The following is a 20715-nucleotide window of genomic DNA, read 5'->3' on the forward strand; positions in this document are numbered from 1 at the left end:
TCATTGAAACAGCACTTCTCTGAAATTATGCTCTTTCCTTAAAAGTATTGACATTTTTTAATACAGTGGTTATTTCCTAATCTATATCCTTCTCCTCCATGGAACCCTCCCTTATAACTAAAAAAACAATAAAGCAAAAAACAACCAACAAAGTGAATGTATTTCATTTCTCTATTGAAAGAAGGCCAAGTATGTTTCCTCATTTGTTTTTCAGGATTAGGTTGGTCATTGCTGATTGTTCACTTGCTTTATTTCTTTCTCTTTAATAGCAAAGCCATCAACAAGGCCTATGAGGAATATGTTTTATCTGTAGGAAATTTAGATGAAAGAATTTTTCTTGGAGAAGATGCAGAGGAGGAAATTGGAACCCTCACAAGGTGTCTAAATACTGGCTCTGGCCTGGAGACAGCTGAAAGGGTGCAGGTGAAGTACAGCTTGCAGCAGCACTTTGACAAGGTCAGTAAAGTAAGCCTAGCTCTAATGTACTTCTAGAGGAAGTCTGAATCAAAAGAAAACAGAACTTAGCAGTTGTCTTATTCTACCCTTAGCCTGGCTTCATAGCTGCTTGAGTCTTAGTGAGGGCAGGATGTTCTCCCCCCCCCCCTCCCCCCCCATGTGACTTGTATATGACAGTGGAAGAAAAAAAATGCTTCTTAGCCATTTTCATATAAACAGTGATTTATTTATTTTACTTGCTTTAACAAATCATTGAACAAGATTAATGCATCATTTTACACTTAATTTCAATAGACGGTTCTGATGGCAATTAGCCACTTTAAGAAAGGTTGACTTCTACATTGGTTTGGGAGGCTGAGTTATAGAGAGGCTTACAAGTCTGTGCAGTTTTCTCAGCCTCTTGCTGTACTTTGCAGTTTTCAACTGTGTTTCAACAGTGATAAAATCTTGCTTTAGTGTTTTTTTGAAAATTAATCATGTGGTATTAATTGAAGCAGACACTCAGGATGTTGGAAGTAAAATGAGTAATTTTCAACTTCCTTCATGGTGCTTTATGCACAAAAGAATATGAGAGTTCTAAAGAGATTGCAGCCAAAGGCAGCATGGATAATTTCATGGGTGAATGCCTGTGAATAAGCAGGCTCAAGCTGTTAAAAATAACAGACTCAGAAATACTTTGATATTTCATTAGTGAAATGAGAAAAACAAACTGCTGTTTTAAACATTTGAACATGCCATTTAAAAAATATATATATATACCTACATATATATACACATATTATGTATATGAACTGTTTGAAGCCAATTCAGTATAAAGATGTTGGTGTATGGAAAAAATTTAAGCTTTACTACCAGCACATCCTGGAACACTTTTGAGAATCATCTACAGGAAGGTGCTATATGTTATCACACTTAAGAGTTCTTTCCTGAATCATTGTTAAACAGTGGAATTATTTGGCCACCTTTCTTTTATGGTCTGACACTATAGTCTGAAATGAATAGATGAGTTCTCAACACAGCACCCATATATGTCAGAAGTCATATTTGACTTTGCCTTTAGGGAGTGAAATTCTTGGTCAGAATTATTTTGGATCAGATTATTTTTCCCCCTAGATTTATAACGTAAATTTTTTTGGAGCAAAATAATCATTGGCTTTGCTTGTTCATAGCTTTGTTTTTAATAACCCCACAAAACACATAATAATTTTATTTCTTCTCAATTTATTAATATCTATTTGCTGCATACTATGAAACTTAAAAGACAATTTATCCTGTGAATATGTGATCAGATTTTTTTTATGAGCTGTTTCTAAAATGATCAAGTTCATTTAATACATAAGAAAATACACCGTAATGTTCCAGGGGATCCATGATGTGGATCACCCTTTCATCAATGCAAATCCATGTTTTCTCATGTTGTGATTTTTATCTGTGTTTTCTTCATAGAAAATGTATACATTGTATAGGAAATTTTTTCCTAAATGCAACACTTGCTTCCCAATGCAGCACTTAAGTTTTGCCATTTATTATCCTTTGTTCTTTTTTAGTTTTTCCATTTTTTTCAATCATACATTTCCTTAATCAAACCTTTTGTGCTACTTCTTGTATGTCATATATATAAGTTCACAGTAATACAAAGGAAAGTAATGCTGCATTTAAAATCAGACCTAGAATCAATTCTCAGCATATCTGCTTATGCGATTTTAGGCTTGAAATTGCTGAACTAGATGACCTTTGAGGCCCCTTCCAGATCTTTGAGCCTCTTATCTCACATATAGCAGCATATTTAGACCTCCTACCTTTCTTTTGTCCTAGATTTATCAACAACTTTAGCCATTTTAATTAAAAATTAAAGAGCATTCTCTGGTTCATAATTATAGAATATTAGAGTTTAAAAGATGAGTTTTTGTGTCAGGGGTCATTGAAACTATAGAGCAGGTTCTCCAGTGGAACCCAGCTTCTCTGTGCCTGGCCTGTTGTTCCCTCTTCATGTCACCTGGTCTAGACAAATGAATATTTGTCATCCTTATTCTTTCCTGAATAGTTTGTTAGGCCACTTTTTTTTTTTTTTTTTTTTGAGTGATAAGAGATCCCATTGTGGAGGTCCTGCAAAAATTCTTGATTTTAAAGCAGTTAAGCAAAAAGTCTCATTTTCAAAGATGAACATCTTAACTTTTCTTTGCAGGACATCTTCCACAAGAGAATGTGCCTTTCTGTTTTATGTGATCTTCACTTGATAGTAAAAATTGGAAAATAAGACAACTTACATTTATACCTTGATTTCTGAATTATTAGAAAGAATGTTTCTATTAAAAATTTATTTTTCTGCTTATAAACTTTGACACAAATTTTTTTTTAAATTTAATAGCCTTTTATTTACAGGATATATGCATGGGTAACTTTACAGCATTAACATTTGCCAAACCTCTTGTTCCAATTTTTCACCTCTTACCCCCCCAACCCTCTCCCCTAGATGGCAGGATGACCAGTAGATGTTAAATATATTAAAATATAAATTAGATACACAATAAGTATACATGACCAAAACGTTATTTTGCTGTACAAAAAGAATCAGACTCTGAAATATTGTACAATTAGCTTGTGAAGGAAATCAAAAATGCAGGTGTGCATAAATATAGGGATTGGGAATTCAATGTAATAGTTTTTAGTCATCTCCCAGAGTTCTTTTTCTGGGCATAGCTGGTTCAGTTCATTACTGCTCCATTGGAAATGATTTGGTTGATCTCATTGCTGAGGATGGCCTGGTCCATCAGAACTGGTCATCATATAGTATTGTTGTTGAAGTATATAATGATCTCCTGGTCCTGCTCATTAACTTTGACACAAATTTAACTTTTTTTCAGAAATGTTCCATTGACACCATAAAATAGTGTCCTTTATTTCAATGAAGATTTGTCTACTTTTATTTCTTTGAATTTTAAAAGAATTTAACTTCATTGAAAAACTGAGATAAAATAGAATTGTTTAACAACAGTAAATAAACAACAGATTACCTAAGGACAGAGGAGATTTCTGGAAAAAAAGTAATTTCCATTGATTACCTTTCTTAGCCAACATTCATTCAGTGTTTTTTTCCCCTTCTCTTTAAAGCAGATTTTATAGATCAGGTGAGATTTTGCCAAGTCACTGATTTTATTTGGGCATCAGATTTTGGCATACTATTTGGAGCTTCCGAGGCTTGCTTTCTTTTCTTTCTTTTTTTTTTTTAAGATAATATTTCCCCCCAATTACATGTAACAACAATTTTTAATACTCTTTATTTTTAAAAAAATTTGAATTCTTGATTCTCTCCCTACTTCCTTCCTCTGTCTCTCTCTGAGTTGGTAAACAATTTGATACAGATTATACATGTGCAATTATGTAAAACACATATCTATAGTAATCATTTTGTGGAAGAAAACTTGAACAAGAAAGAAGAAAGGGAAAAAAGAAAAAATGATTGATTATATATATTAGGTCTGTACAGACTCCTTCAGTTTCTTCTTTGAAAGCAAATAGTATTTTTCACCATTTGACTCCTTTGGGATTGTCTTGATCATTGTATTGCTGAGAATAGTGGAGTAATTTATAGTTGTTCCTTATATAGTAGTGCTGTTATTGTGTAGAATGTTCTGATTCTACTCATTTCACTTTATATCAGTGCATGTGAGTCTTTACAAGTTTTTCTGAAATTATCCTGCTTATCATTTGTTATAGCACAATAGTACTCATTACTGTCATATAGCACGTTTCATTCAGCCATTCTCCAGTTGTTTGGGATCTCCTTGGTTTCTAAATTTTAGCTGCTACAAAGAGAGCTGCTATAAATACTCTTGTACAAATAGGTTCTTTTCCTTTTCTTTTTTTTTTTGGTGGGAGGGAATCTTTGAGACATTCTTAAAGCAAATAAAATAAGTCTTAAAATTTTGGTTTTCAGAAGTGAGCATAGTGTTTTCAAGATTATTAATGTTCTTAATAACTCATTTTTTTCTTTTGGACTTAGTTTTGGCTTGATTTTTCAGGAGATATCCTAAGTTAGGTGAAAAGCAGACTGAAGTCACATTTATACAGATGATAAATCCTCTCGGAATTGTTTATAAATAAAAAGGCATATGTAACGTTTATTAAAGCCTCATCTGAGATTTCCTTGGCCTACTGTTCCCAATTGTGAAAAGTGATGTTTTGTTTTTATTCTGATTGAAATAACATTTTTCATTTGATTTTCATTTTTTTTAGTCTAAAGCATTTAGGATTTCAACTCCACTTACTGGCCGCAGATACATTAAGGAGAACAACCCTTATGTGACCCCTGTTTCTATAGCTACTCACAGCTTGAGTCGTCTTCACACCATGCTGGCAGGCCTCAAAAATTCACCAAGTGAGAAATTAGAACAAGTTCTAAGGTTAGTTTGAGCCTTAGTTACCAGGCCATTATAAATGAAAAATTCCTAATATATTCATAAAGTAACCAGGAAAATAGCGTATTTTTCTTTCTTTGATCAATGCAAAAGTATTTACTAAGCATTTACTCTGCACTATCAATCACTTTGATAGGTTTGTTCTTGTTTAATCATTTTCAATTGTATCTAACTCTTTGTGATCCTTTTTGAGGCTTTCTTGGCAAAGATAATAAAGTACTTTGCCATTTCCTTTCCCCCCTCATTTTACAGATGAGGAAATTGAGACAAATAAGGTTAACTGACTTGCCCAGGGTCACACAGCAACTAAGTGTCTGAGGACATATTTGAACTCACAAAGATGAGTCTTCCTGACTGCAAGGCCCAACACTTCCCTGCACCACCTAGCTGCCCTACTTTGGGAGGTACAGAAGTATAAATAGGAACTTATATTATAGTTGAAAAGATAAGACCAATACAACTGAGTTGATAGAATAGAATAGTATGTAATTGAATGTTATATTTTATATAACACAAGTAGTAAGGGACTTCCAAAGAGAGGGAGACCCATCAGGGCAAGATATTTTAGGGATAATTTCATGTTAAGGGTGATTAATATATAAGGTGGAAGTGTTAAGTCTCATGTATAAAATTCAGGAGAAGAGTAGCAATAATTATATTATTATGTACCTACCATACTACCTATTTTAACAAATTTGTTAAATACATACATACAGTGTATTTGTGTATACATATGTATGTGTGTATACCACCTTATTCCAGGAACCAGTGTAGTGTGGAATAGAGGAATGAGAACTGGAGTAGAACTTGGAGACCCAAGACCTAAGTTTTAACTCCAGCTCTGCCACTAATTCTGTCACCTTGGACAAGCCATTTCACTTTCTAGAGCTGAGTTTCTACTTCTCTAAAACAAAACTAAATGATAGCTAAGCTCCTGTCCAATTCCAAAATTCCATGATGCTACAGTATAGGTCAGTGTAGGAAACTCATTCCAGTTTTGCAGGAGGCATCTTATTGTTAAGAATCTCAGGGGGGGGGGGGGGGGGGGGGGGGGGGGGGGGGCATGAAAGGGATGGCATGTTATTCAATAATAGTCACCAATTACATGAAATTGTTATCATCAAGATTAAGAACCACCCATGGATACCAATAGTGATCATAAGGCAAAGATAGACAGAAGACTAAAAAAAGAAGAGGAAAATGGAGAAATAAATGAGGGAAAGGATAAAAAGAGATGAACATGGCAAGAGATTGCACATTACAATGGAAAGAGTTTGGAACTTAGAGCCAGAAAACCTAAAGTCAAATCCTGGCCTTGGTAGAAAAATGATGTAATCTCTATGACTGCCCTGCTCACCTCTGGAACATGAAGGAGTTGAAATTATATTATTTCTAATATCCTTTCTAACTCAAAATCTATGACTTCAGCCTGATCCAAAGTGATATGTGTTTCATTGGGAAGTTTCATTAGCCCATAACAGAGGTTACAACTACTTGATTGCTTTTCTTCAGCTTTTTTGTCTAACTTAGACATGATGTAAGGTTACTTTGTAGTTTTTGTGCAGGGTTTTTCATATTACTTTAAATGTGTATTAGCAAAAAACAGAACTTTGATCAGTCTGTATTTTTGTGACTAGCCAAACATTTGTTAGATCTTATTTTCATTCTTTTCTAGGGCATGTACCAGGGATCCCACTCAATCTATTGCCAACAGATTGAAAGAAATGTATGAAATATATTGTCAGCATTCCCAGACAGATGGTGATTTTAGCAGTTGTGCTAAAGGTATGGTTTAGCATCAAGGTATGTTGCACTATTTTTTGAAGTTGACTTAAATGTGGCCCTTTTTTGAAGAGTCGGAAATATGGGTGAGAGATTGGTGACACAGTAACATTTAATTCACACTATCAGGTGGAATATAGTATCTGCTTTTAGCTGACCTGATTTCTCTTTTATCCAAATGGCAGATCTTTCTCAGAATAAACGTCAGCCTTTAATCTCGATCATTCCTTTATAATATTTTGGAAAAAGGAAATTAAGTGGTAGAATAGCGATTGTTTAACATTAAGGATATTAGATGTAGCGGTTTAATATTAGAATGGTATGCAAGGATTGGTACATTATGATGTGTCTTATTAAAAAATAGTCTCCTCTTCCTTGTCACCTGCAAAGAAGATTTCAATTTAACAAACACAGACCTTGTAATCTTGGTTGATTTATGTGGTCTAAAGTTTCTCATTAAAATAAATTCTATTTTATTACTGTATAAGAGTAATATTACCAAGCATATTCAAGAGATTTATAATTGGTTAAAACACTTAAAAGTTATGACATATTTGAGGTCTGTAATTTTTTTTGATTTTGACTTTTGTGGACCTAAACGATTTCTGTATATGTGATTTAGGTGTTTTGGGGTGTTTTGTTTTTTTTTTTCTGTAGAAATTGCCAGCAAACATTTTCGTTATGCAGAAATACTTTACTATAAGGTATTGGAATCAGTCATTGATCAGGAACAGAAAAGACTGGGAGACATAGATTTATCTGTAAGTAAAATAACTAAGGTAGAGCTAAACAGTCAAATATAATTACATTAAGACATTCATTGTTGTCTAAAAATAATACAAGAAAAACTTAATGGAATTTAACTGGGCATGGGGGAAACATGCGATATTGGCTTTAACTTAACTTTCACACAAATCACCGTATACCTTTGATCTCATCCTTGTGGATACTTTCTCTGAATACCAGTCTGTCTATGGTTTCTCATCTTGTGCAGTTCTTATCTCTCCCTTCTCATATATCCTTAAGGGATTTGCCCAATGTTCTGGGTACCATTCTGTAGGTCTTTTTATGTTTTGCAGCTATCAGGGCAGGATTAAGGCTGTCCCTATGTTATCTCTCACCCTTGCTACAAAAGACTGGCACATTGTGAGTAATGAAACAAAAGAAGATTAAAAGGATATCTGTTTTACTGCAGCTATTAAAGATGCCCTTTTTAGGGCTTAAATGGAAGAATTTCTTATAATGAGATTTTCTAGCCCTACTCAGTATGATCTATGATCACTCTAAAGAAATTGGCCTACCATAACATGCAGGAGAAGCTAAAGGATACTCATTGTCTACATTTTACCATCATCGCTTCAGTCCCACACAAATCTCTTATCTATTTGAATATAGTTTAAAGATTTTCCAACATGGCCATTAGGAAACTATAATTTTAAAACTATTTTGAGTGGGGACAATATCTTTCATATTTTCCAGATTTAGTTAAGTTTATTTGAATAAGTAATGGGCTTGTGAGATTTTCATTTAAGCCATATAGAAGTAGTGAATTAAACATCAAAGCCTCTTTAAAAATAAAAAAAAAAATTTTAAGGGTTCCATCCTCTTCAGTACACAGTAAAATATTGAATAAATTGTAGTAGCAAGCTGTTTATTTATATTTAAATAAGCATAGCAAATTAGTGGCCAACATGAGGATTTTTCCTAAGCTATTTTGTCCAAAAATTATATTCTCATTCTAAATTCTAATTCTAAAGTTTATTTTTTAGAACACGAGTTAATAAGTTGGCATGGTACTAAACAAAAGAATTAACATTTTGTTTTCTAAATTTTAAAAATAAAGTAGAGGTGGGTGATATCCAATTCCTATATACTATGTATTAATACTTTTCTTTTCTAAAGAGATTGAATTATATAAATTCATTTATAGTTTAAGGATCCAAGATTTCACTGGTATCAGTATTCTCCCTAATGAGAGAGATAATGGTTATTATGATAGTGGAAAACCATAAAAACAGAATCAGAATTTGAGCAGAGGAAAATGACTCAATACCCATCTAAAAACCATTTAAACCAAGTTACCTTGGTTTAAAAAAATAATTTTCTGGGGTGGCCAGTTTTTATGGTAACAAACTCTTCTAAACTTAGCCAAGCCAATCTTTTGACTACACACCTATACAAATAATTCATCACTGTGCTTTTATTTGTAGTCCTTTCAGTTTGGTAAGACATGCTAGTGCTTATTCTTTGCTGGCATAGTGTATATTCAAAATAACCTCTATATCACAATAAAGCATTAGAGAATTATAACTTTATTAGAAGACAAATATCTTCCTTTTCCATAAGTTTATTTCTAATATCTTTGTTTCTAAAATGACTATAGTAGAAGCTGACTTTGACAACTTTTTTAGTTCACTGTGAAAATGCTATCTCTTTGTAATAGTCTAATGTATCTTTTATCTTAATGACTTTATTTTTCAGGGTATACTGGAACAGGATGCTTTCCACAGATCACTCTTAGCCTGTTGTCTTGAGGTCATCACTTTCTCTTACAAGCCTCCAGGGAATTTCCCTTTTATTGCAGAAATCTTTGATGTACCACTTTATCATTTTTATAAGGTATTTTTAATACTCAATACTTATATTTGATGGAAAATTAATCAATATATAACTTCAAAAGGAAGCAACCCAATTTAACTTATCTTCCTATTAAGTCATCTTTTGTTATTTGAGTCATGTGTGTTTGACTCTTTACGACCCCATTTGTGGTTTTCTTGGCAAAAATACTGAAATACTTTGCCATTTTCTTCTTGAGCTCATCTTAGAGATGCTATTAAGCTTCTGAGATTAGACTTGAACTCAGGGAGATGAATCTTACTACCTAGGGTTTGGCACTCTATTCACTAAACCACACCACCTCCCTCAAATCACCTACTTACATACTAATATTTTTCTATACATTTCTCCTCCTATTAGGTACTTAATGATTTCTAGATCTCCAACAGAAGGAGCAAAAAAGAAATAAAATAGTTTTATTACAGAACTATATTCACAGCTTTTCATTGGGAAAAAAGTTTAGGGAAATCATTTAATTTAGTTGCTATCCCTTCACGCAAATAAAAAACTTGGACTCATAAATATGATGAACTTAGAGGACAAAAGAAATAAGCATTTCTGCCCTGTTATGTCAGGGCAGCCTTCCATTTTATTTTTTGTTAAAATTGAAGATAAGAAATGTAGATGTCTTTCAGAACAAAAAGCAAAATTTTTCTTGAACATTGTGGCACCAGATAACTACAAATGAAATTATAAATATGTTTGTTGCTTCTTTCATGGTTTTAACTAACTCAGTTTTTGTCTGGGCATGGATAAAACACAAATTTTGTTTTTAATTTTATTATTATGTAACTGAAATGTCATGAATAATTTGTTCTGCAACCTAAATGAAGTAGGGTCTGTTTCTTTATGACAGGTGATAGAAGTGTTTATTAGAGCAGAAGATGGCCTTTGTAGAGAAGTGGTGAAACACCTCAATCATATTGAAGAACAGATCCTAGATCACATGGCCTGGAAACCAGAGTCTCCACTTTGGGACAGAATTAGAGATAACGAAAATAAAGTACCTACCTGTGAAGAGGTTTGAAAATTTTGTTGTGGGATTTTTTTTTTAATAAGAAAAGATGTAATGATAAAAATCACAGTTCCATTTTTCAGGATGGATATTTCCATCTTATTAAATTATTACATTGATATATTCTGTTTAAAAAAAGGATTTATGAGTGCTGTAAGTTTAGAGAATATACCTGTGATAGAATTAAATAATAAACCCAGATCTCCAAACATAAATGAATGTAAATTTAAATTTTAGTACTAACACAAGTTTGTGAGGGAAATTTTATTCTTGCTAATATTTTTTGTGTGTAATATGTACATTACTACTATGTTTTGAGAAAGTTGCAGGTGTTTTTGTTGAGATTTGATGTAAAATCTTTTGGAAAATATTCTTAAACTCATCAACTTTCCCTTGTATTGATCAGTGTCTGAACCTAAGGTTAGCAGGTATTTTGAGTCTTAGAAGTTACTCAGCAATGGGATTGTAAAAGGCAGCTGAGATAGCATACAAATCTCATAAGCAATACCGGATAAACCATCAACTTGTTTATTTTCTTATTTCTTGTCATTTCATTTGTGCATCCTATGTAAATAAATTTTGTTTAGGTTATGCCACCTCAAAACCTGGAACGGGCAGATCGAATTAGTGTGACTGGCTCCCCTTTGACTCCAAGAAGGGTTAATGAAGTCCGTGCTGAAAGTGGAGGATTGGGAAGAAGTAAGTTAGAACTCACAGAAGCTCAAAATTGTAGACATTTGAATTTCATGTGTACCTATAGGATCCCATTGGGGGAGCAAATAAAACTAAGCATGAAAAAATGCCCTATTCATAATGGGGAGCATATATACTTTGAGCTGGCGCACACACACATGCTATAGAGATGTGTATTAATGATTTAAAAGAAAAATAACTGTGTTAGAAGACAAGATAGATCCATGTGTTACAATGTGTATGTTTCCCTGAGTTAGGCAGGCTAAGATCTTCCTGACCTCTTACTAGATATGAATCACCTTATCAGTGCAACTATTGGAAAACAGCATCATCTGAAGGCATAGAAATGCAAATCCTAGACTGACATTAGAGGGAGATTTGTTGTGATTTTAATAATAATTATAATGCTTTATTTATATTGTGCCATATTATCTTCATTAGTATGTTTTATGTCCAATTCCATGATTTTTTGAGACTTGATCAGTTCTGGTTCTAGGAAGAATTTTACCTATTTATCAAGTGCTCCTGTATGTAAAGTCCAGATCAACTCTAGAGAACAGGGATAGGGTCATACATCCTTTTTCCATCTGTAGTATGTAGTTTGTTTTTTTTTCTTCCCAAGGCTGCTCTCCCACACTAGCCTAGTGAACCAAATTATATTGTATCTAAGGAACTAAATGCTGATTCTATCTTAATGATCTTTCGGGTTTGTGTTCAGCTGTAAACTTAATAATCTTGTTCCCTAGTCTGTTGGTGGGATATTGGTGATAAACAGTAATAGGTTCAAGCTTAGCTTCTATTGATATCTCTTCTTGTATCTTCCTAATATATCCTAAAAGAAATTCCTATACAGGTAACCCTTTGAAGTTGCAGAAAGTTTACTTTTGAAAACCTTAGGCATTTATGCAGAATGCCAGAAATGATTGGGTTTAACCAGTAAATTTGTCTTGAGTTTAGATGGAGTTTAGACAGAGTTCAGTGAGAATCACAGTTGAGTTATGGGGAACTTTATACATATGGATAAAACAGATAAATATTCACATAACTGGAAAAATCTGATTTCCACCATTGATTTGTAACTATAGCAGGGTACTCGGGCTTCTTCCCAAAGTACTAATTTAAAGGGGGCTGACAGCACTTGCTTAATCTCAGAAATTCATAGTTGGAAGTGACCTCAGCGCTGACAGAGAATCCCCTCTATAACATCCCTGACACAGAATCATGAGCATCTGTTTGTAGATCTCCAGGTAGTTCATATCCACTGCCTCCCAAATTGTCTTGATTGTTCCACACTTGGAGAGCTCAAATGCTCTTCCTGACATTAAATTTCAATTTGACTATTGGCATTGTTTTGCCACCCATTGTTCCTAGTTCAGTCTTCTGGGGCCGGTTTCTCTTTCATAGCCAACACAGAAACAACAACTGAGTTTTTAGCCTCATTTTTCCCAGAAGAATTAAAGTAAGAAGCTATCACCTGCTGGCACTCCCAAGTGAACCAGATCTACAAGCTTACCCCACCTGCAAGTGAATTTTTCTGCAATACATTTCATGCTGCTTGCTCTGGGTCAAAAATTACTAATTATGATGCAGTTTCCATGTTTTGTTTTGTTTTTTAGATCTCCTTTTTAGAGCGTAGTTACAATTGGTCTTGTGTATAACAGTATTCACTTAACTGTCTCTAGAAGTGAAATGGTTTTTAAAAATTTGTTGTTTTGTCCTCAGGCCTGACAACATCTCCTACTACATTATATGACAGATACAGTTCCCCAACAACCAGCACTACTCGAAGAAGGCTTTTTGTGGAAAATGATGGTCCCTCTGACAGTGGTGCACCTGTGAGGGTTTCCCCACAGTCCATTGTTAATCCAGTGCCATTGCAAAATGTAACAGCGGATTCTGTGTCTGTCACTCCAGTCCCTGGACAGACATTGGTTACCATGGCAACTGCCACCGTAACAGCCAATAATGGGCAAACCGTGACAATCCCAGTACAAGGTTAGATGGTTGCTGGAGTTGGGGGTATGCTAAGTTATTTTGATATGAAGTTGGAGAACCAAAGGCTGAAGTGAGAATCCCTTTCCGAAGATTTTTCATGTTTTTATTTTCTTCATATTTCTCTGTAACAAACTATAGGTATTGCCAATGAAAATGGAGGGATAACATTCTTCCCAGTCCAGGTCAGTGTTGGCAGTCAGACTCAAGGTATGACTGGCTCCATTCAGCCCCTCAGTGCCCAAGCCCTGGCTGGGACCTTGAGCTCTCAACAGGTGACAGGAACAGCCTTGCAGGTCCCAAGTCAGGTGACTAATCAACAGATTTCCTCCACTGGACAACAGCAGAGACAGAACCAACCTTTAACCAGCATTAGGCCCAAGAAAACAAGCTCCTTATCCCTCTTCTTTAGAAAGGTACTCTTTCTTTTGCAATCACCCCAACACTATAATAATGTGGACATTTGTAGGAACACAAGTTATATAGAGCCTAAATTGAAATTGCTTTGTCGTTCCAACAGGTTTACCATTTAGCAAGTGTTCGTCTCCGGGATCTCTGTGCTAAGCTAGATATTTCTGATGAGTTAAGGAAAAAAATCTGGACCTGCTTTGAATTCTCTGTGGTGCAATGTCCTGAGCTTATGATGGATAGACATCTAGACCAGCTATTAATGTGTGCTATTTATGTGATGGCAAAGGTAATGATCACTGTGAAGCAAAAAAAGAATTTGATGATTGAAAAGGGCCTGGAAAGAGTTGTTGACATCTCCTTTCCTCTCCCCCACCTGCTATTTTTTTCAGGTCACAAAAGAAGACAAATCCTTCCAGAATATAATGCGTTGCTATAGGACACAACCACAGGCTCGGAGCCAGGTAAGTATACTTGTAATTTTGGCCAGGGATGTAGAAAACATAAAAATCAGCCCAATTAAGTCAAAATGTATTTAAAACACATTTTTAAATTCCTCAGAAGAAATAACTGGGAACTTTATTCCATGTAAAAACTTGATTCTTTTTTATATGGCAATTTTAATTGTTAAATGGGCTTTCAGAAAGCAGTCATATTAAATAGGTATTCATTGTCTCTTCAATTTGACCATGAATTAAGAAATTTATCTCCCTTAATGACCTTTTCCCCACTAAGATGATTTTTCAACTAGATGTGAAAAAATAGACAAAAATAATTTAGAGTTACAAACATTGACCAAATCACTGGATTTTCCTTTTCTTCAAAAGCAATTATAATGAATCAATATGTAGATTTGAATATCAAGAAGTTCAGATTAGTATGTAATAAAAATGGGAAGAGGAATTGGATTTGTTATTGGGTACCCTCATATTATATTAATTCTTTGACTCTCTCTTCAGGTATATAGGAGTGTCTTAATTAAGAGGAGGAGGAGAAGAAATTCTGGTAGCAGTGATAGTAGAAGCCACCAGAATTCCCCTACAGAAGTGAACAAAGACAGAAGTAAGTAGCACATTAATGAACCAATTGGGAATGCCATTTTAGTAGAAAAGAAATTATACATTAAATTCATGAAAAATACTTCCTGGATGATGTTCAAAGATGATATCTGTTAAGAATCTTTCTCTTTGGTTTTATGGCAATTGGTAGTAGATAAAGGTAATTCAATTTGCTTAGCCTGAGCATCTGAAAATATTGGTACTTATCTTGTGAGGATAGGGTGAATAAGGAAGGCATTTTTCTAACTGATCATTTAAAACTCAGCTAAGTAAACAGACTTTATGTGTTATTTGCCTCAAGTGGCTCATCAATTTGTCATCTGGAGTTCAAAAGTGCTTTAGTCATAAAAAATGAAAAAAACGGTTTGAATGATTAACTGTGTACCTAGCACTCTACTTGATTGTAATGTAGTAATAAGTTTGCAGTTATGGTATACTACAAATAACATCCCTACATGCCATGGGGTCAGAAGATATAAACAAAAGTCAAATTTACTCTAATGCAAACATTCTTTTCTGACATAGTATAACAAAGCAATGCTTGTGATAGATAACCAAGTTGGTTTAGCAAGATACTATTTAATACTTTTTATTATATCTCTTCTAGCAAGCAGAGACTCCAGCCCAGTCATGAGGTCTAGTAGTACTTTGCCAGTCCCACAGCCCAACAGTGCCCCTCCAACTCCTACTCGTCTCACTGGTGCCAATAGTGACATTGAAGAGGAAGAGAGGGGAGATCTCATTCAGTTTTACAACAACATCTATGTAGAACAAATTCAAACGTTTGCCCGAAAATACTCTCAAGCAAACACAGTAAGTTTAAACTACTATCTTCACTAATTTTCAGCAATGAATTAATTTCTGAGTTTTTTTTTATTTAATTTGAAAAATTAAACCAATTTATTTAAGGGGAAGACTGACAAATTTGACAAAAGTAGTACCATAGTACTATGGTTTGTTATTATAGTAAAGTGTTCTTGAAATATTAAAGGAGTATACATTCCAACCCATTTTCCACAGTAGCACAAAATTAATTATGTCAGACATACAGTAAATATTAAGCACTTACTGTGTGCCAGGCACTGTGCTTTAATATTTATAATATCATTTGGGGTCATCCAAAATTACCAATTTATTTAACTTAAACAGTGGAGGGGTAGTTGTACCTAGCTTTCAGCTCATCATCACCTGCAGTTGCTTTAGCAAATGACTTCACTGGCTTCATCTAGCCTTCAGGCCCTACTATCAAAGGTGAGATTTTTGCTAGGACTTGAAGGAAACCATGGAAGCCAAGAGATGAGGGATAGCATTTCACGCATGGGAGACTGCCAGGGAAAAATGCCTTTAGTCAGAAAGCATGTTGTCCAAAGAAAAGCAAAGAAGCTAGTTATAAATGCTAGAGGATTTGGCCATTGAAGTATTACAGAAAGTCATTGGAGGGTATTGAGTAGGATGGTGACACAGTAAGACGTGCACTTTAGGAAGTTTAATTTGACAGCAGAGTGAAGGAATGGCCAGGAGTAGGAAAAGATTTGTGGCAGGAAGAGCAACCAATAGACTATTGCAGCAATTTAGGAATTATGTGTTAAAGGGCCTGCACCAAGGTGGTGGTGTGTCAGTTAAAAATGGGACATATATCTGAGAAGTTGTAAGGATAAAATCAACAGGATTTGGCAGTATTTGATGGGGGTTGGGGAATGAGTGAGGAGTTAAGCTTTTTAGACTGTGAGGATAGTAGTGTCTTCAACAGGAATAAGGAAGTTAGAAAGGAGGAAAGGATTAAATTCACTTTTAGATATGAACAATTTAAGATGTAAGACTCAAGGTCAGCAGAGAGGGCTAAATAAGTATAATCAGAATATGAGAATAATCAGCAAAGGGGTGATCATTGAATTCAAATTGCCTATTAGGTGAAGAGGGCCTAGAATGCAGCCTTAGGGAGACTAACACTCAGTAGGTGTGACCTGGATGAAACAATCCAGTTAAAGGAAATTATAAAGGTCAAACAAGTAGGATCAGAGAACAAGTAGAAAGCAGCCAATAGAAATCTAGAAAGGAGAGTGTTAAGAAGAAAGTCATCAATGATGTGGAAAACCATAGGGAGATCAAAAAAATGACAAGGATTTGATAACTAGGGAGGGATATGTAGCCAAAATAAATGGATTAAGTGAGGGTTTTTTGTGGATTGGGGAGATCTGGGCATGTTTGTAAGTGGTAGTGATGTAGCCTGTAGATAGGAAAGGATTGAAGATAAGTGAGAGTAGAGGTGGTAGAGGAGTAATCTGCTAGAGAAGGATAGCATGGGATCACTTGTGCATGTAGAGTGGGATTATCTTGGCATTCCGGGAAATGGGAGTACTAATCAGTCATGTGGCTTTCCCTACACAGTAGAATTAGCCTAAATGTTACTACTTGTTTGCCTCAGAATGGGTACTGACAGTTTTATAATTTTTTATTTAACAGACTGATGTTCCTCCACTATCTCCTTATCCATTTGTAAGAACAGGTTCCCCTCGTCGAATACAGTTGTCCCAAAACCACCCTGTCTACATTTCCCCCCATAAGAATGAAATGATGCTTTCTCCTCGGGAAAAGATTTTCTACTATTTCAGCAGTAGCCCTTCAAAGGTGAGAGCTGTTTGGAATCTTAGAATCAATCTGCCCAATGCTGTAACAGATAGGTATAGGAAAAGTATTTCATACTAACTACTCAGAATCAATCATTAATAATAAAGGGAAAGGCAGAGTAGCAAGTGCTCAAAACAAGACCTATCCTTAGATAATCATGGCTTTAGTGAAAAAATAGTTGAACAAGATTATTCCTTCTACCATATCTGAAAAGTGATCATCTTGCTTTTTGTTTGAGGGAGTCCATTTGGCTTTGGATGGATACCTCTGTTTTTCTTTAATTTATATAAAGCCAAATCTGCTTTTGCAATTTTCTTCTGTCCTTTGGAGCCAAATAAAATAAGCCAAAGTTGTCTTCCCCATGACAGTTCATTAAATGTTTGAAGACAATTATGATATGGTCTCTTTTTTATGCTTTAATGTTTTCTCCAGGCTAAAAATCCTCAGTTCCTTCAGTTGATCTGGAATTGCCATGATTTGGAGGCCCTTTACCATACTGATCAGCTTCCCTTAAAAAACATTTTGTTAATTAAAAAAAATTTTGAAAACTATATTTTCAGCATAATTGGCTTCCTTTGTAATCCTGTGTGTTTTATGCTTTCAAAAGTATCATTGTGGTGTCAATATTTCACCAGATTTTCAAAGAAGTATATGACTTCTACTCTTGTTTTATGTCTTATCAGTATCCTTAAAATGTAATACTCATAACTGAATGTTGCCTTCTAACTTTGGCTTGATTAGGGCAAAGCACAATTGGACCATCACTTCATTAGGATTAAATATTGCCTTGCTTAGTACAGCTTAGGACAGTTTGCTTTCTTGGTTGCCATAGGTGATTCACTGATCTTGAAGTCCACTAAGACAGATCTTTTTCAGGTGAACTTATATAGCTATGCCTTCCCTGGCTTGTATTTTCTTTAATTTTTATTTTAATAGCCTTTTATTTACAGGTTATATGTATGGATAACTTTACAGCATTGACATCTGCCAAACCTCTTGTTCCAATTTTTCCCCTCCTTCCCCCCACCGTCCCCCCAGATGGCAGGATGAACAATAGATGTTAAATATATTAAAATATAAATTAGATACACAATAAGTATACATGATCAAGCCGTTATTTTGCTGTACAAAAAGAATCAGACTCTGAAATATTGTACAATTAGCCTGTGAAGGAAATCAAAATTGCAGGTGGGCAAAAATATAGGGATTGGGAATTCAATGTAATGGTTTTTAGTCATCTCCCAGAGTTCTTTCTCTGGGCGTAGCTGGTTCAGTTCATTACTGCTCCATTGGAACTGATTTGGTTGATCCCATTGCTGAGGATGGCCACGTCCATCAGAATTGGTCATCATATAGTATTGTTGTTGAAGTATATAATGATCTCCTGGCCCTGCTCGTTCCACTCAGCATCAGTTCATGTAAGTCTCTCCAGGCCTTTCTGAAATCGTCCTGCTATTCATTTCTTACAGAACAATAATATTCCATAACATTCATATACCACAATTTATTCAGCCATTCTTCAATTGATGGGCATCCACTCAGTTTCCAATTTCTGGCCACTACAAACTGCCACAACATTTGAGCATATACAGGTCCCTTTCCCTTCTTTATGATCTCTTTAGGATATAAGCCCAGTAGTAACACTGCTGCATCAAAGGGTATGCACAGTTTGATAATTTTTTGAGCATATTTCCAAATTCTGGCTTGTATTTCTGAAAAATAATTTTTGAAATCAAGTATAAAACCTTTCACTGATCCCTTAGTCTTTACAATGTTCTTTCCTGATGTAATAAGCATGTTAGATAAAATTTTAGCCAAATCATTGATTAGACAACACAGGGTCAAGTACATATCCCTACCACTTCACCAGAGACCACTTTTTAAGTTGAAATTGAACTTCTTTGGAAAATTATTAACTGTTCTACTATATAGAAAATTGAAATCCCCCTACTCTTAGTGCTGCCTTGTGATCCGTTCCCTACTGTTTCCCCAGTTATTGCATCTTTCTATACAGGCAGAATGAAGCATCCTTCTATAAACTGTATCTGTTTACTTTTCTTTACAGTTTACCTCCCTCCCTAGTCTGTTCCTTTTGATTAAGGTATATCTTATTGAATCATAATTTAGTCAAATCTCAGTGATGATTACAAAGCCAAATTTGTATTTTTACATTAGAATCATAGTTATGTTGCTTTTTGTCTCTCATTTTGTATACTTTTTATAGACAGCTAAAACCAGTGGCACCTTTTCTTGGATTTTTGTCTCATGAACTTAAGGCTTTATCTGCTATTCTTCCTACATTGTGACCATTCCTTATTGTAAATTTTGATGAATATACATTGGCAGTTGTTTGCCTCATCCCTTCCCTTTTCAGTTAAATATTCTTTTTCAAGACATGAGGCGAATGCTTTGTTAGCAGCCCTTAGTAGGCATGTCTGATCAGTTTTGGTCTAAACACCTGTCATTCCTGTTTTAGCAGTCTACATCTTAGTCACCATTAGGCACTTTCCAGATCTGCCGCTTCTCATTTTCTTGCTTTTTGTGGGTAGTAATGATGACAGTGCTACCTGTTTTTCCAAGATCTTCAGTTTTATGTTCAAGCATTTTGCATATTTAATAGTACTTTCTTGCCTATCTGGTATTATTTTTGGGCACCGGAGTGGGGTGATAGTCATCTGATTTCACAAATCTTAGAAGTTTATCATATCTTGAAACCGTGGGAAAATAGCATACACTTATATTGTATTTTCAGGTGACAATTAGCAACTTTAGCATTCTCAGCAAGGAATCACTATACCAACACTACTACTACTAGTCTTCTTCCTCCCACTCTTATCCTTCTCCTAACAGCATATGGCTGTCCTTGAAGCACAAAGAACTGCTGTTGTGTTTTTTTTTCTTTATTTTTTTTTTCCTAGTTTTAAACTGCTTCCTCAAAGCATTCACTGCCTTTTGGGGATAGAGCCTTCTTTTTTTATAGATCTAGGTGCTTAGTGCTCGATCCCCCTTCCCTGTGTGAATTTTTGCATCTATTGGTCATAGTTCTTTTCAGATTCTTTAATTGTACACTAGAACCCTTTGTCCATATTACTAAGGAATATTTCATTTCTCTTTGATGACCCAGAGATGAGTTCCTTGATCACCTCATTATACTACCTTTACTTCTAAATGAGAGAGCTATCAATCTGCTTTTTTGAGTAGAGAGACAAATCATGACAAGGACAAATAAACATGCTGTGTACATGGCTAAAATTTTCACTCTCCTTAAATGAATTCTTTAATCTTTATTGTTTTTGCTAGTAGATCCTGTTTAAATTAGTGAGGCAAATTATGGCTCACTGTACTTTATACCTTGACAACCCACCTAACTTTTACCTTCAACTGGAATCCTTTTCCAATTCTTAAATCCTTCCAGGTTGTCCTTTGATACTAAATTAAATGATTGGCCTTCACAATTCCAAATTCTTAAAAATCACCTTCAAGATTCTTTCTCTTGGAAACCAATTCAAGGGTAGATTAAAAGTCAAAATATCTTAATTAGTAAGTTTTGATGGTGTTCTCCCTTGCCTCTTCCCATCCCACTGTTAACCACAAATTATGGGGTTTTTTTTCCCCTCACTAATTTTTTTTTAAACCGGGTCTTTGATTT

At 34.8% G+C, this 20715-nt stretch overlaps 1 protein-coding gene across 6 annotated transcripts in view; it reads left to right on the plus strand.

Annotated features, from left to right (window-relative positions):
• RBL2 (RB transcriptional corepressor like 2) overlaps positions 1-20715 on the plus strand; it is a 50099-nt gene that overhangs the window by 16201 nt on the left and 13183 nt on the right. For 5 of the 6 annotated variants that reach the window (XM_031954505.1, XM_031954507.1, XM_031954506.1 and 2 more), the window contains 14 exons: positions 270-456; positions 4693-4859; positions 6550-6659; positions 7314-7417; positions 9138-9275; positions 10129-10293; positions 10875-10986; positions 12703-12975; positions 13114-13388; positions 13493-13669; positions 13773-13844; positions 14340-14442; positions 15046-15251; positions 16902-17066. In XM_031954505.1, the coding sequence (XP_031810365.1) occupies positions 270-456; positions 4693-4859; positions 6550-6659; positions 7314-7417; positions 9138-9275; positions 10129-10293; positions 10875-10986; positions 12703-12975; positions 13114-13388; positions 13493-13669; positions 13773-13844; positions 14340-14442; positions 15046-15251; positions 16902-17066 (2254 nt within the window). The remainder of the gene's footprint in view (positions 1-269; positions 457-4692; positions 4860-6549; positions 6660-7313; positions 7418-9137; positions 9276-10128; positions 10294-10874; positions 10987-12702; positions 12976-13113; positions 13389-13492; positions 13670-13772; positions 13845-14339; positions 14443-15045; positions 15252-16901; positions 17067-20715) is intronic. The other variant, XM_031954509.1, reaches the window with a different exon arrangement.

This window comes from Sarcophilus harrisii, chromosome 2, assembly GCF_902635505.1.
Source record: "Sarcophilus harrisii chromosome 2, mSarHar1.11, whole genome shotgun sequence".
NCBI classification, from domain to species: Eukaryota; Metazoa; Chordata; class Mammalia; order Dasyuromorphia; family Dasyuridae; genus Sarcophilus; species Sarcophilus harrisii.